Raw genomic sequence first — 18,281 nt, forward strand, 5'->3', positions numbered from 1 at the left:
CATTCTTCTCTGTTTCTTGGTGGAAGGTGTGATGTGACCAGTTGCTTCAAGCCCCTGGTTTCCTGACACCCTTCCTATCATAGACAGTACCTTTCAACTGTGAGTCAGAATGAACACTTTTGTAAGTTGCTTTTGTCACAGTATTTTATCACAGCAACAGGAAAAGGAAGACAATGACTTACTATTTCATCGCAACTGAAATCAAAACTTTATTCCTTATCTTTCTTTTTTTAGTTTATTTTTGAAAATGTATTTCCACCCCAACATTTCTCCCTTCCCTTTCCTCAATCTCAGTCCTCCTATATACCCCTCCCAACTCTCCTTCAAACTCATTTTTTCATCAACTATTATTTTCATGACTTGTATATGCATATATATTTCCAAATATAACCTATTGAGTCCACAAAACACTACTTTTATGTTTTCAGGGCTGACCATTTGGTATTGAACAATCAACAAATGCTAAGATACCATTGAATTAGGCTGATTTCTAATATCCAAATGCATCACAAATATAATTACTTCTTTCCCAGTCTCTCAACTCATAATGCTTTAATAGTGCATTGCCTTTCTTTTGTAATCTTTTTTAAAAGTCCTCTAGTCATATTTTCTTGGGCTCTTTTCCTAACAAAGTTCTAATTATCTTCCCTTTTCAGACCCATTGGTAAATTATTAGCATTTTTACTAATCATTTTACAATTTAAATTAATATAATAATTAAAAATATAATTTTATATTTTTCTAATGATGGATATTTCTATACTGTACAAGACATATGTGTGTATGTAGTTTTTATTTTTTCTTCTTTAGTACCTTACTTTGGGTACTATAACAAAAATAGCTCACATCAGTTGTCTTAAACACCATTCAATTCTCATGATCATGAGGGCTTAGAAGTCTAAGACCAAAGAGGTTGGCATATGGTGAGGGCTGGCTTCAATATCTCCTCATATAGCATAAAGTAAAAAACTGAGGATGCAAGCTCTCCTAAGTATCTGTTTTAGGAGCATAATCCCATAGTGAAGGATCTCCCCTTCATGTTAACTTCAAAAGGATATAAACATTCAGCCCATTTACAAAATATGAATTTTTTTAGACAGTGTGAGAATACTACACTCTTTAAAAATCAATTCATAAGAATAAGGGATGAGCCGGGCGGTGGTGGCGCACGCCTTTAATCCCAGCACTCGGGAGGCAGAGCCAGGTGGATCTCTGTGAGTTTGAGGCCAGCCTGGTCTCCAAAGCGAGTACCAGGAAAGGCGCAAAGCTACACAGAGAAACCCTGTCTCGAAAAAAACCAAAAAAAAAAAAAAAAAAAAAAAAAAGAATAAGGGATGAAAAGATAAGGCAAATTATAGACATAAAAAGCATTAGGGAGGGTGTTGATCAGAATTCTTAGCACTGTGACAAATACATGAAAAAATCAACTTAAGGGAATTATTTGGGCTCCTGGGTTCAGAGGTGTCACTTCACCCTGGCAAGGTGATGAGGTGGAACAGAGCATCTCAGATTCTGGAGACAAAGAAGCAGAGATGCAGCATGCACACACTAGCTATCTGTCTTTTTCCTCCTTTGCATTCTATCCATATACTCAGCCTATGAAATCCTCCAACTCACATTTAGGGAATTCTCTGCAGAAATTAGATCTTCCTGTAATTATCCACGTGATGCACCCTCAGGTGTGTTTAGGTCACCTCATAAATATTTCCCAATCTCATTGGTACTGCAATCAAAATGAACTATCACAGCCCATTGTCAACAGGACACACAAGTGCATTTCTTTAAGTAGCAATGAATAGCTTCAAATTTTTAAAGTAACAGACCTTCTATGTCTTTGAAAAATTGTTTATGTATGGAACAGTGTATTAAGAGGACATCAATCCTATGCTCAACAGCTGCTATACAACCAAGGTTCTCAGGCATCCTTTAGCTGAATTTCAAAATATCTTTGCTGTCAAACTCTTAAAGATGAAAAATGCTGCTTTGGGAAGTGATTGACTAGTCTGTTCCATCTACAAACAGAAGCTGCATCTCAATACTGTGCAGAAATAATTTTATATTGAGTGTCCCATGTGATTTCTAAGAGTCTAAGATTCCCAACTTTTTCTCAGCACTGTTTTCCCTTATACAGTCTGACACAGCATGTGCAGCTACAGTGTGGATCTGCTAAAACTGATTTAGATCTGTTTGTCCTAGTAGACATTCCCTATATAACCATAAAAAAATCAGTGAATAGCATTCATGAGCTGGGGGATTGGCTTAGTGGGTAAAGCTCTTGCCAAAGAAACGTGAGGACTGAATCCAGATCCCCAGAACCATGTGAAGCTCAATGCAGTAGCACACATCTACATTCTTAATGCATATGTGCAAAGGTGGGTAGAAGAAACCCTGGAATTTTAGGGCCCAGCTAGTATACACAGCAGAAAACCTGTCTCAAACAGAGTGAAAAAAGGATATCAACCTTCACAGTTGCACTATGTTGCAAGAATGTGCACATAGTACTGTAGCGGGTAGCTGTTTGAGCCACGCCCTGAAGCACCACCCCTAGTGAGGTAGCAGGTAACTGTTACACCTGCCTATGACCTTAAGGTACCTGCCCCTGGGGCATGGCCACTCAGGGACCCGTAAGACCTGGGATGCACATACGTGGGCTTTCTCTTCAATACCTCTTCATTTTGGATGCTGGGATGGACCAGGGCTGAGGTTGCCAGAGAACAGCGTTGGACCGTGACTCACCCTTCCAGGATTCTGTGACAAATTCCTTTATTCTGTCTTGTGTGTTAACCCCCAAATAAATTCCTTTGATCATTAAGCAGACTCCATGGATTTCTAGCTATATAATCCCATTATAGTACACACACACACACACACACACACACACACACACACACACACCACAAAAAAAAGGTAAAAGAGATGTCATTTTTCTTACTTGAGCAAGATCACATTGGGGTTCTGAAATTTCAGTATGAACTTTTCTGTTCATGTAAGCCTAACTATTAATTTAAAAAATTCATAGGGAAAACTGTTAAGGCATATAATAGTTATTTTTAACTTACCAGTATTTGGTTAGAGTTTAGAAGAAAATGAACGCCGGTTTTTGTTTTTTTAATGTTTTCAATTGAAATAGAATTGCATCACTTTACCCTCTCTTTCTTTCCTGCTTCCAAGCTAGCTTCCCTCAAACTCCATCCATGTGCCCCAACTCTCAACTTGATAACCTCTTTTCTTTGATTATTACTGTTACACACACACACACACACACACACACACACACACACACACACACACACACATATATATATATACATATATATGCATATATATGCATATAAATACTACCTGCTGAATTCATTTGTGTTGTAAGTGTGTATATGGTTTCAAGGCTGACCACTCTGCATTGGACAATCAATAAGGGTGCTCATCCCTCGAAATGGCCAATTTCTTTCTCCTGGCAGTTATTAGTTGCCTCTAGTTCTTTGTCCTGGGGGTGGAACCCCATGAAATTTCCCGTCTTCCATGTTAACATGCCAGCGATATCGCCATAATTCCACTCTTGTTTTTGCAGCCATTTCTAAGAAAGATTGCTTCACAGCAGACTTTCCAGTACTCTCACAAAATTACCTCTCTAAAAAATGTGCAGTATGTTAATATAAAGAACAGAATTTATCATTTGAGTCTAAGCAAGTGCGACTATGAACATTTTTCTGCAAATCTTTTCCACAGGAGAGTTTAGCCTGCACAACTCATTTCTGTTTCAGTACATTCTGAATTAGGTATAAAACCGTTATTTTGTCTAAACCTCTAGTTTACTCTATTATCTCTTAAGCCAGATGAGTTCTGAGCACAAACCCTCCGGAAAGCCCTGGTTTCTCCTCTATGCAAAGGAATGGGAGAGTATCTACTGAGAAAGCCTGTGCTGGAGAGAACAAATGTGATCAGTATGTACAAAGGTATGGGATGGTGACAAGCTTTAAGCAAATCTACTTCTCTCTTTCCAAAAATAACATCAAAGTGGCATGTGACAAAGAATAAAGTAAGGACAGGAGAAAAATTGATAGGAAACAATAAGGAAAAATGGGTTCTCTCATTCTCTACATTATTACATGACCATACTAGGTGGCCTTCCATCATGTCTACGATAGGCTGTTTCACATGTCTGTAAACTTGGGCTGGAGAAACAGTTCAGTGGTTGAAAGCATGTACAATTCTTGCAGAGGAACTGATTTGGGCTCCCGGAATTCATGTTGGGGGACTCACAACCGCCTGTAATTCTAGCTTCAGGGGATAGTATATCCCCTTCTGGCATCAGTGAGCATGTATGCTCATGTGCATACACTCATACACAAATACACATTCATAAACATAAATAATTTTTTTTTAATTCTTAAAAGTATACTACTTGATGAGTACAAGTAGGATGAAACCAAGATAGGATAAATGACACATTGTTTTTATTTTCCTTTTTTTTAGTGTTTTTTTTTTTATTTTTGATAGTGTACTTACTACATTTCTCCCTTCCATTTTCTCTCCCCAAAGCCACCCAATACTCTTCTCCACTCTCCTTCAAATGCATGGTCCCTTTTGTCATTAATTGTTACTGCATGTGTGTGTGTGTGTGTGTGTGTGTGTGTGTGTGTGTGTGTGTGTGTGTGTGTGCATATACACATATATTCCTAAATATAATCTACCTAGTCCATATAATGTTACTTGTACATGTATTTTTACGACTATTTGGCACCAGACAACCACTGAAAAAAATTAGCTTAAATTCAAAGAGCATCCTATTCTGCTCAGTCAATCAGATTGCCTCAGCTTCTCTTTCTTGATCTTCTTAGGACAACCTTTCACATGAGATTCCTCAGACGCATTATGCCAACAGTGCATTATATGGCATTTTATTTAATTAAAGCAATGGTGGTGCATGCCTTTAATCCCAGCACTTTGGAGGCAGAGGCAGGAGAATCTCACTGAGTTCGAGGCCAGCCTGGTCTACAAAGTGAGTTCCAGGACAGTCGGTACTGTTACACAGAGAAACCCTGTCTCAAAAAAAAAAATTTAAAAAAAAACAACTTCCTATCCCTCCTACTTGCCTACCCTCACTCCATTCCAAATTCATGGGACCTCCTCTTCTGTGACCATTGTTATTAAATATATATATATATATATATATATATAAAATATTCCCATTTTGTCTCTTCATATAACCATTATGTTATATTTAAAGATTTAGCTCAATTTTAAAAGACTTCATAAACACTTACTAGCATTTTTATCAGTGCATCTTAAACAATATTCTTAAGTAATTCTTATCTACAAAACATATTTTGTTGTGTTTTGAAATGATTTCAATAACACAGAATGCAACCTATAAACAGTAACAACAGAGTAAAAGCACGTGTGTCTTAATAAGATAATCTTTATCGCCATTAACTTATTTCTTTCGTGACTATGTTATTCTTCTGTCTTTGCAAAAAAAAATCACATTTTATATCATGCTACTGATGATTACTGGACTAAATTCAACTTCCTTCCTCCAACCAAAAACTGCTTAGCATATGCTGAGTATAATATTAGCACGATATTTGGCATTTTATATATGTCTGGTGGCTTCAAAACAAGCTTTCTAAAAGATGTGTGATTTTTTTTTTCATCGATACATATTTGGATTTCTGCTGATCCTGCTTCCCTGGGTCTTGCTGTAACTTTGCTTTGGGCTGTGAGGCCAGACAGGGGCCATCACAATGATAACAATGACTTGCCCAAGCTCTGTAGAACTGTGTGAAGATGAACAGCTACAGCTGTCTTCATTTTACTAACTCATCCAAATCATGCTGATACTATTTCTAAATAGAAGCTAACTCTCAAACACGGCACACTGTACAGTCATTTGTTCAATGGCTTTTTCTTTTGTACCGTATACCACAACTGTTTGAAAGGAAGTTTCTACTATTAGTAATAGTACATTCCACATGGTGAAGCCTGGAAAGACAGAAAGCAGAAAAGATGGGATTTCGCCCTCATTTTGCCACTCTGATGCATCACTTTTTCCAGTCAAGTGTGTTTTTTCCTCTCTTTTTGAATAGATTAGCAGCATAAATATGGCAATGTTTTACATTAATTTGTGTCGCATATGTCATGTTCCACTTAACGCTGTGTGTAACATTTCCCATATTATTTATAAATTCTACAGTCAAGCAGTACCCCCGACGTGAAAGGAACATCTACCATAGCTCGAGAAGAGATCTCATCAGAATCGAGGGAAGCATAGCTAAGCAGAGAGAGAGAGAGACATCCAACAGCTATAACAAAGGCCTCAGCTGATCCCACAAAAACGCTCTGGTGTGTGATCCTTCAGGGCTGCTCAGAATGGAGGAAAGAAGACAATGGATTTGTATTTAGACAATGCTCTGATTACTTGTGCCTGTAGACTCCCTAGGGACAGAACCTCTGGGAAAAGAGTTCCCTCTATACATTACTTGTACAAGAAGCCAGATGTGGTGGTCTGAACAAAAATGGCCCCATAAACCCATAGGGCATGGCGCTGTTAAGAGGCAGTATGTCACTGGGAGTGGGCTTTGAGGTTTCAGAAACTCAAGCCAGGCCTCGTGGCTCACGGTCCCTTCTGGCTGCCTGCAGATCCAGATGTAGAACTCTCAGCTTACTGTCCAGCACCGTGTTTGCCTGCTTGCTTTCCTGCTCCCCACCATGATGACAATGGACTAAATCTCTGTGTCTCTTCACAGTGACAAAACAATAGCTAAGACACAAGGTTAACCTATTAGCATCTGGTCTATCTGGTCCATAGGAGAATGACTCCCTGGATTCTAGAGAGAGATCTGAGCAACCCTCTACATATACCAACCCCTTCATACCACACACCTCCACTTGCTTCATATGACAAGATCATCTCTCCTATAACAGCATCTCCAGTGTCTTGCTGGGTTTGTTTTGCATTAGAATTTTGCAAAGAAGAAGGTTAAACACAACTCAGCTTTCACCTAAAGCTACTGGTCTCAAATCCTTTCCTGCTTGCAACGTGTTTTTCCAGAAATGAGTAGAATGAGCCTGCGGATCAAGTGGACATATTATGAGTAAACATTCAGCTACTCCCCACTCCCTTTTCTTTCAATTTCCTTATCCCTGTAAATTCCCACTCTAACGTAGAGGAAGTATTTCAGTTAAGGTGTTTCATGTCCCCAGATACGAATGACACTTTGGCTCCTGTGTTCAATTGCCCTTGAAATAGCTGGGTGACTCCCTTATTCCATTCTACTCTTATTCAAATAAATGGCTGTGGGCTTAACTGAAAATGGAGGTATAAATTAGTTTGTAGAGTATCTGTCTGGTTTATGCAAGGTCAAAAGTTTTATCTCCAAAATCATATAAACTGGATGTGATTATGTATACCCTTCAATCTCAACACAGAGGACATAAAGACAGGAAGACCAGAAGTCACTCCTGGTTACAGAAAAAGCTTGAGGCCAGCCTTGGTTACATAAGATCCTCTCAAAAATAAAAATAAATAAATAAAAAGTAATGAAACAATTATCTTGAGAAAAATGTTCTTCTGTGTGGCAATTTATATTCTTTACTTTGTGGACTTGGAGGCTGAAAACTGGTCCAGGTTAGGAACTAGGCATGGTATTTGAACTTTTATTAGACTCACTGTCCTCACCCTGTTAATTTCATTTTTCATTGTGTTGAATATTTAAAATGAAATATTTATTGTCTTCTCATCTATATTTCCTTATGTGTCCATCTGTGTGTGCTTGTATACATAAAAGTGTTTATGTGTGTGTATGTGAAGGAGGAACATATGTGTATTTCTGTGTATGGAGGCCAGAGTTCAACAGCATGCCTTTCTCAATTGGTTTCCACCTTATTGTGTGGGCTAGTATATGGGCATGCATGAACATGTATGTACACACATCTGCACATGTCAGAGGAGGTCATCAGGTATATTTCTCTATAACTCTCTTCCCTATTCTTTCAAGGATCTCTCATTGAACCTAGATCGTGTGGTTTTCTTGGCTAAGCTGCTGGCCAGCAAGCACAAGACAGTCTCTTGTCTCCACTCTCTCTTAAGCTCCTGCCCAAGAGCACTAAGGTTATAGGTATATGTAGACACGCCTCACTTTTTGCATGGGTGCTAGAGATATTAACTCACATCCTCAATCATAAACAGTGAATTTTCTTACACACTGAGCCATAACTCCTACCCATGGCACTTTATTTTTTGAGTCAAGGGCTCTCACTGAATTTGAAGTTCACTGATTGCCTGACCGGCTGGCCAGACAGCCCTAGCATCCTACTTTCTCTGCTTCTTACTTTCTGACTTTCCAGGCCCAAAGCCTGCATATTCTCATGGGCTCTGAGAACTCTGGTCCTATGTGATAAAGAATGAGCTTCTCATTGACCCTCTTAGGAGAGATTGTGAGTTTACTAGACTTATCTTTCTGAGATCTTATTTTGGAGCTAGTTGATAAAGCATCCCATCTAAGCAAATCGCTGCCTAGTTGCAAAAGAAAATGGCATTCTCAACTTTAGAATGTGAGTTCAATCTGCCCAGATTTATTTATCATCAATTTTAATGTGTCTCTTGGAACTCTGAATTTGGGGAATAAGAGTATTTCATATTTCACCCCATAAGGAAAATATACTCTAAAATTTCATGCATATCAGAGAGCATCAGCATCTTCATCACCACCACCATCATCACCGTCATCTTACTAGTGTCATTCAAAAGAATAAGTATGTCTTAGAGAACTGGTCAAAACAGTGTCTCTTGGCCTTCATTTCTGTCATCTTGTGATTATAAACTAGGTAAAGGGTTGACTTCTTAATCAATGTTCAGACTGAATAAGGACAATTTTCATCTCTCTCTGGAAATTTAAATGACAGAAAGGAGCACCAAAGGTACAAACTGAAATGAATTTACAAATAACCAAATCAGGTTATTTATATTAATGCATAAGATATTTTGATTAAATTCCATAAAAGGAAAAATATATGTAGCTCTTATTTCTTTCCCAAGGAAAGGTAACCATATCTTTCTCCATTCCTCCCATTAAAAATAAATAAAAGCTAGGGATGGCAGTCTGTGCCTACAATCCCAGCACTCCTAGGGTAAAGACTGAAGAAAGGAGAGCTCAAGGCTAGCCTGGGCTATAAAGTAAGTTCAAGACCAAGAAAAGACACTGTGAGACATCATCTCAAAAAAGCAGAAAAGAACAACTGAAACACTTGCACATTATAAGTAAAACACATAAGTAGGAACTTATGACCTAGACAAGAATCAAGTCAGTTCATTGGCTATGATTCTGAAACATGTACCCCAGAGTGAAAGCTTTACACTATTGGAAACTAAACTTGCCCTCATCTTTCAAAGTATCAGGAAGGATACATATCAACAACACATAAAACTTTTAAATAATAACTGCTCCAGACTAGACAAATACTAGAGAAAGGGAAAATGTGGTCTCATTCTCACCCACATCAGTACAACGCTGAGAGAAGTCAGTCATGGTGGTGCACACTTTTAATCCCACCACTGGGGAGGTACATACAGGAGGATCTCTGTGAGTTCAAAGGCAGCCTGGTCTACATAACAAGCTCTGAGAAAGACTGTTCCTTGTCCAGGGATTCTTCTTCATCCTGGTATCACTGGGACACTCTGCTTCTCCCTTTGCAACAGTGAGCATCCACTGTTTCAGTTAGAGCAAAGCGAGAGGCAGCATGTATACTATTTGCAAATCTAGCTTGTGGGGTCTGTGACAGCGGTCCTTCAGGTTTGCCAACTGGCAAGGTCAGTGAATGAAACTGAGCAAAGTCACTGGAAAGCACATGCAGAAGATGCCGGGAAAGAATGAGGAGGAAGAAACCCAGGCCACTGAGTCAGGAGCAGCACCGGCTACCGATGGCAGATGCACACAGAATTCATGTAAGAAATGGTTGAGCTGAGGTACTTTGGCTTGTCAGTTACAGCAACCAGCATTCACTTAAGGAACTTTCTCACATTTTACCATGCCATTTGATTGTGGAGTTTCAAATGCAGTCTACTTGAGGCTACAGGAACACCACACTATGAGCTGTGCATCCAAGAGTTCCCTGGAAAAGCTCCAAGGAGACATTCCTCTTATGACTTTATTATGGCTTCTTCAGTTGCAGAAAAGAAAAATAGGCACATTAAGGGAAAAAATGACTCTCAGACTAGTGGCAATGAGAGATGAAGAGTATTTTAATTTCCAGAACAATGTTAAGTGAATAGAATCAGAATGTTATTCATCAAAGAGATAATACGATAGCAGAATTTTAACTATAAGGAAAATAAAATAGCATTTTGATTGGTATTTCAAACTGGTATTTATTTTAATTAAGTGCTCAGGAGATCAAAAACTCTAAAGGAAAGCTGAGTATAAACTTGAAGGCTAAGTGTGTAAGTCTTACTAATACCTGTAGTTAGACCCAATGCCACTCAAGCAATAAACTGATATATAAAAGTGTAAGTAGATGTTCACATTTGGCATTGCATTACGTATGTGCATATCTCTGTGTGTTCATGTATGAGAATGCAGGCCCACAGGAGCCGCGGAGTGTGGAGGTAGAGGACAAACCTCGAATGCCAGTCCTCACCTTCTGCCTTGTCTGGGACAGTATCTCTTTGTTGTTTTCACCTAGTTGACTGGGCAGCAAACTTCTGGAGATTCTCTGGTTTACCTATGACACCTGCAGAGGGCTAGGATCACGGTGCTCTTGCTGTCCACCCAGCTTCTATGTGGGTTCTGTGACTTCTTCCCACTCAGCTCCTCAGGCTTGTGCAGAAAGCACTTTGCCCACTGAGCCGTCTCCCCGGACCGAGCATTTTACATCTTTGATTTGAAGATACTGATAAGAACGAGGTTCGGCCAAGGGGAAAGAATACACGATGCATTGATGTTGCCCCTGGAATGAGTAAGATGGAAGCTACATTCATTCATCTCTATCCTCTGGCTCAAGAAACATCTAAACTTAGGCAAAGAAATGGAATTCAGAAGACGTCACTGGATCTTTGAGTCTTTCTTGGTAGATCATTGTTTCCTTTTCATTTATTAAAATCTCAATGGCTCAGACAAAAAAAAAAGTGTAATTTTTTTCTTTCTTTCCTTTTTGTAGCTTCAGTGGTTCAACTACCTGAAGGTAAATAATACTAAGCCTTTTTGTCAGCAGTTGAAAGAGGATATGTATTAAGTTTTATTGATAATTACTACTGTTCTTTACTTCAGCAAATATGTGTTAAGTAACTCTACAACACATATCTTTACTTTTGTTCAAGTTTAACACCTAGTTCCTCACAGCTAGGTATTCTGAGCATATATTGTTGTTAAACAAGTAAATGAATAGCAGTTTCATCCAATAAAATGTAGATCTAATATGTATATATATATATATATATATATTATATATGTGTGTGCAAATACATATACATGTATATATATACATATATATATATGAGACACTAGTGTACACCATTATCAGTGTCTTGACAAGCTCATTGAACTGAATTTATATATACCTTTTAGATACCTAATGTCAGGTTTTAAGGGTGACAGTGCCCTACTTCTGTGAATTAAACCACTCAGTCAAAACATATTCTCACACCACAAAATTAAGCAGCTTCAGTGTTTTCACTCATTTTGTTTTAGGCTAAGTAACAACTTCCTGAAAGGAAGCATACTTAGCTCAGACAGCTATGCATGTGATGAGAAAAATGTGACTTTTTTTACATACTGCCCTTGTCACTGCTTCTCAAATATGGTTCTGTCTGTGCATACAAAATGTGAAAGTAAATGTTCTTCCCACCAGGCTGTCGAAATGAATACAGATCACAAGGCGGTGTGTTCATTTTCAAGATAGGTATCATTTCAACACTGTCTCGTCAATGCTGCCTTATAATTGAAAGGCAGCTTGCAAGCAAAAGATGTCTGCCATTGCCCACATGCTGTATGCCTGAAACCTACTGTAACCAACTAGTAGATTAGCAACCATCCCGAAGAGCAGCAGTAAAGCAGCCTGTAGGTTATCCAAGAAGCCCTAAGTCCATCAGTATTACCACTTTCTGCTTCTATTCTTGCTTAGTCTCCTCCCACATGTGCATGCACACATGTGACTTCACAGTTACCCACATTGACAAGTAGGATTTGGAAGACTGAATAAGCTAAGGCTGCATTGGAGTTAATGGAGCTCCTCATTCAATGGCCTTCAAGAGTTACGTTCCAAGTCGTTAGCGCACACTATGACTTTGGCAAGATTCCCTATGTGTAACTGGGCTTCCAAAGAGTCAGAATCAGAATGTGTAGTGGCAGCACGTTTTGCCTTCTGCATGAATGATCAGAGCTCTCTGAGTTAGCAGGGTCCTTGAGTCAAATGAAAGGGCCGGTGAATTGACAACATATTCTTTATTCCTTCTCAAGTCTTACTTAATAAGGAATCTTGGAGTATCTGGCACCATGTTAGGTACTTTACAATGGTCCTACATTTGTGCTTTATGTAGCAATCAAAGACCCATTCAGCCCCTTGTCACAGCCAAACCCTTTGCTAGCAAGCATGTCTTGGATGCATTATGCAGATGGAATTAGGGGATTCCAGGGCAACTGTGGAAGTAAAAGCACAGAGACACAGCAGGACAGCGCCAAGGAGAATAACAGATAAGCATATCTGAAACACTTTGAACAATACTGGAACAAAGAGAACACAATTTTAAATTTTTTATAAATTGACTTTTTATTGCTAAAGAAGTTTCCAAAAAAATAACATATCAAAAGAAATAAAATATACTCAAAAAGGAATCATCATTTCACTCTGAATTCAAAGACTGATCTGTTCCAGGTATTTCTAAACATGTCACACTTTAATTGGATTCCCAGGAAGGTACCTTCTGTCTACAAGTCACATTCATTTAATCTTATATTGATTTTAAATGAAACTTCCTGTTTCTGTGACTACGCTAATCAATTAACTTCTTGTAAGTAGCAAGACAATTTTCTCTTTTCTTTCTCTCCAAAGAAACCTAAATATATTCTTCCTTCAAACAGAGCTAATATTGACTATACCTATCAAGAAAACACACTGTGTTGATCAAAACATTTGATGCCTCTTACATTTTGAAAATGTTTGGCATTCTTTACAGACAAAATACACAAAACCCCCTTTGTGTCAAAACTAAATGTCTTGTCAATATATACTGGCATTTATAAAAGGTCTCCTGGATACTAACAAAACCTATCTTTACCTTAGCCTTCATGCTATATTCCAGAGACTCTGAGTCAGTAGGCAGTCACGAGGTTATTCACCAGAGAACACACAATGGATCTGCTGGTGAGTGTCAACAAAGTACAAAAAGAAACAAGACAGTCATTTGTGACTTCTTTAACTAGAAGTGAACATTCATTTTATGGGCATTTCACTTACATAATATTCAAATATGAGGATTTGGAATTATTTTAAGCTGATGTTACCTAGTATTTCTTTGTTTCAATCCAGGAATCAACAATAACAACAGAAATCCTTGGGAAAGACATTGATGTCCAGACTCAGGTAACTAGACTCACCACTAAGTATCCACTGAGAAAATTTGGCTAAGTACCTTAAACTCACTGAAGTTTCACTTCCCACTCCATAAATGAACTTGATTAACTTAGGGGTAATTTGGGGGGTCCTCAAGATCCAGTTTCTTAATCTTTTGCCCCATATTTCTTCTTCTACTCAGAAAATCTCTCCAAAGCGGAAAAGTGATCAAAACAGTTCCTGGCCCCAATTCTTCTCTGTCTGGAGAGCTCTGGCCAAATGGCATAGCTTGAACTCTTCTGTCCCAGTGGTCCAGATCATGGCCTGCCTCCCCAAGTTCATCTTCCTCAATTCATTTCTTCCTGCCATCACATCGGAATGGATTCATTATGTAGTCCCAACTCTCCCTAGTTCTGAATTGAGTTGTTCAAAGTACTTTCTGAGTGTTCCTTTGCCTAAATCCCCTTCTTGTTCGTTCCCTTAGCAAACTTTTGCACAGCCTCCAAAGCCAACACTATCTTCACAAACAGCACCTTTTCAGCTAGAGTACTTCATCAAAGAAATAAATGCTAAACTGCTCCAAGGGAAATAATCTCTCTTTTTATTTTTCTGGCTTCCCAATTGAAAGAGTATTTTATTTTATATCCACTGTGAAATGTATAGATGCTATTTAACCATAGGGAAGAAACATGTAAAAATGTAATTATATACAACATGAGCACCAAGAAGAGAGAGAGAGACAGAGAGAGAGAGACAGACTATTCAGATTCCCAAAGTTAATCAACAACAACAGCTAAAATTGAGAAATTGCTGTATTACCCAATTCTCAAATTTCTCAAAAAGGAAACAGTCCATCCTGATAACTGAAAAAAACATGCTACCAAAAAAATCATCTGATCCACACCAACTTTAGCTAAGGTATCACCTGCTAGGTGCAAGATGTATCGTTCATAATAACACTTCAGATTAGTGTAAAGACCTAGAACAAGATTCAGGCAAGGTATGTAATTTCACAAGTCCTTGATGAGTGGCAGCACTGCCATCTGGTTCTAGTTCTTTTTGACTCCTGCATCCATCCTTTCATATGGTCTCTCAGTTGACCTTTAACTGTAGGTCACAGTACACAGGCAGACCTATAGTACTTCCCATATATCTGTATAAAGTAAGGATGAGATACTAACTCTATCGAGGTCACCCAAATTAGTTTGCTTCAGAAGAAAAGGGGGGGCTGGTTATATAAAGACAAATTACATAGATGACTAAAAAAGAAGGGAGACAGGACCTCTTCAAAACAATAGCATCCATTCATAAAAGTCTTCATTAAAATTAGCTTCCCGTCTTCCATTAGGCTCACTGGTAGCCTTTCTTATTTCGGGTTCAACATCTTGGACTATTATTTATATTAATCTAAGTAAAAGTCACATATCGCAGAATTAGGGTATACTGTTGCTGAGTAACTAAAACCGTTCAGATTTCTTAACTGCTTTGAGTGGTTTAGTTGGGGGAAGGGGGTTACATCTGTGGTACTGTTGGTACTCTTGGTTCTCATGGTTGTCACGATAGCAGCCTGACATAGTGTCTTTATTTCAAACAGGCTTCCAACTCATGTTTATCTTGAAAATTGTTCATATTATATCCTGATTGGAATATATAACAATGTTCATTAACAGTTTTTTTTCCACATAGTAAATTCAGGCTAAACCAGAGACTTAATTTTAAAAGTCAGATTTTATTACTTCGCCGTGAGACTAACTTAAGTGTGTCATAATGGAAAACTTTTAGCAATCTAAGGGTGCAGAATCAGCAGTGTTTTAGAGGTAGTTGTATAGACACAGATTCAAGAAACAATCGATATGAACTGAAGATAACTTGGAGTTAAAGTTCAGTAACCTGTGTGGTGGTTCAAGCTCCTCCCCATAGGCTCAGATGTCTGCATATTTGACCTCAGTTGGTAGGGTTGTTTGGTTAGGTTTAGGGGGTGTTGTCTTGTGGGAGGAGGAGTGTCTTCTATTGAGAATTTATTATTGAGGATTTCAGGAAGGAATTTTTGTCTTTATTAAGAAATTTTTTATTCATTTTACATACCAACCACACATCCCCCTCTCATCCCTTCTCCTCCCCTCCCCCAGTCTTCCCTCCCGCAATCTACCCCCATCCCCTCCTCCAAAAAGGGAAGGCCTCCCATGGGGAGTCAGCAAAGCTTGGTACATTCAGTTGAGGCAAGTCCAAGCCCCTCCCCATGCATCAAGGCTGTGCAAGGTGTCCCACAATAGGTAATAGGCTCCAAAAATTTATTATTGAAAATTTAAAGACTCGTAATTTCTACTTTTCTCTCTGCTTATGTTTATAGTTCAAGATGTGAGTTCTTAACTTCCTGCTCAAGCCACCATGCCTGCATTCTACCATCATAGACTTTTAACCCCCTGGAAATTATAAACCATATAAACTCTTTCTCCCATATGTGCCTTGGTCATGATGTTTTATCTCAGCAGCAGAACAGTAACTAATACATGTGTCAAACATATTCCCAGGAAGATCTCCTGTCTTTTAAGCATTTCCTGGTTGTCAATCTGGAGGTTTTAGGCCTGTTCACCATGTTGACATTTGGGGAAAAATAGGTGACTGAGTAGTTTATGGGGAATAAAGAAAAGGAAGCCCCATATGCACAGTAAAGCCTCTGCAGGGAATAGAGATTATTTCCTACTCTAAACGCAAACAAAATTTTAATCTGGCTTACTGTAGCTCCTGCCAGGTTCACACCAAGCACTTAAAGCTCTGACAATACTCACAACAAGAACTTCCTTTAAATCCTTGTTTGTTTTCCAGCAATAACTTATGAAGGGGCTCCCATGCAACATGTGTTGGATGTAGATGGGTTCTCCATCTTTCCTACAACAGAAAGCCTACTCCAGCTTCCATATAAATAAAAAATGAGACCTAGCTAAGTAGAGATAATAACTGGTAAGGTGATCATTCTGTGTTAAGTGATAGTTGGTGATAATCAGTTTTTTTTGAAAGTTGAAGAGCACTTTATGGATTGCCAGAAAATGGCAGAATGCATGACATGCTCATTGTACAACATGCATTATCCTTGCCCTTTCTCGGTTCTTATTAACTGTCTCTATGGAGTTATAAGAGGATAAGTCATCAGCAAAGCTGACTCACCAAGAGCAAGTCAGGACGCTTGCTGCAGGAAAAACCTATGTGGAGATCAGTGTGCCTTATTCAGTACAAAGGCAGGCCATAAACTGTGAACTAAATTTGATTAAGATGTCTGGCAGCCTGGAGGAGGCACCTATTGTTAAGAGGTCTGTGGTCATCAATTTAGTTGCCTGCAGACATCAGCAAGGATGGAATGATATATATATATATCATTTGGTTTATTTACCATTTAAAGAAAATGTAGCATCTTTCCTAAGGGAACATTAAGTATATAATTTGTTATTTTAAAGTAAGAGACATTCTGATTGATAAAAGTGTTAACGTGCATACTTCTAGAATATGTTTTGGGAATACAGGTAATAAATACTGAATAATATCATTTTAGTGAACTTATAAATGTTCTAGGAGCTCAAAACCAGTTCCACAAATTATGCAAGTAGAATATAGTAGAGAGAAAGAGCGAGCAGAAAGTTAAGAAGAACTTACCAATGGCAAGATTATGAAAGGCATGCATAAGAACTCATTTCCCACTTTATAATTCCCAACAAGTTTAATATTATTCCCTAGAAGATGCACTATTGCTGCACAACTTCCATATTACCACCCCTTTACTGACAAAGAGAAAAAAAGCAATAACTCCTATTATATATAAAGAAATATTTCAAAACAAAGATTTCTATACCTTAAGGAGCAGTAAAGTCATTGATTATTAATTATATACAAGACCACATGATTCAGTCTCAAATACACTAGCTTAAATGAGTCATTAAGTAAAATTTTGTTAATTTGCTAACATCACAGAAAATGAAATGAAACAAAAAAAAAACAAGCCTAAATACTAATACATCAAAACCAATGCATGTTCTGGCTATCAAGATAAATTTTCCATTCAACCCTAGCACTTATGTGTAGACTTAGAGCAGGCTCCTTTCACAAATCACAGACCTCTCCTGCCCCATCCTTGTGCTTTCCTTGTTCAATCTTTTGGTCCATTATTATCTTTAAGATTTGTGCTAAAATACACCTATACCCTTTTGGGTTTTGTTTTCATTATTCCATAAGACATCCCATATTCTAACATATTAGACAAGTAAAATACAGGAGACAAGGAAATGATATCAGCATATTCTTACCTGAAGGCCTTCAATGGCAAGTCGAAGCATGCTTGGTGTAAGCTTAGAAGCTTGCTTGAAGGTAAAGTTACTCCAGTCTATGATCAAAACAAATCCATTTACTTGAAGCTCTGGATCTTCAATCATGGCTTCTAAAGAAAGTAAGATGGCACGCAAAATATCCACCAGTGTGTACCTGTTAGCAACAGAGAAGCATTAATGTGAAGCTAACAACCACTTTTTATAGCCACCTGGGTAAAAATTATTGAGGTTTTGTATTTAGATGGAGTTTGGGGGACATGTTTATTTGGGGGGGTGTGTTGTTTATTTGTTTGGTTGACTGATCTTTTAGCAAACTAAAGATTCTCTTTAAAAGATCTCAAAATTTTCCCAGAAATGATTTCTGTTATGGTTTTAAGAAGAGAGGGACTTGGAATGGGCCATGAGAACAAAGTAGAAATT

General features: G+C 38.2%; 1 protein-coding gene across 1 annotated transcript in view; it reads right to left on the minus strand.

Annotated features, from left to right (window-relative positions):
- The window catches only part of Clvs2 (clavesin 2), a 77,910-nt gene that overhangs the window by 41,081 nt on the left and 18,548 nt on the right, over positions 1-18,281 (minus strand). The window contains exon 4 of the mRNA XM_052751305.1: positions 17,841-18,015. Within this exon, the coding sequence (XP_052607265.1) occupies positions 17,841-18,015 (175 nt within the window). The remainder of the gene's footprint in view (positions 1-17,840; positions 18,016-18,281) is intronic.

This window comes from Peromyscus californicus, unplaced genomic scaffold (assembly GCF_007827085.1).
Source record: "Peromyscus californicus insignis strain IS unplaced genomic scaffold, ASM782708v3 Scaffold_22__1_contigs__length_63687245, whole genome shotgun sequence".
In the NCBI taxonomy this organism is placed as follows: Eukaryota; Metazoa; Chordata; class Mammalia; order Rodentia; family Cricetidae; genus Peromyscus; species Peromyscus californicus.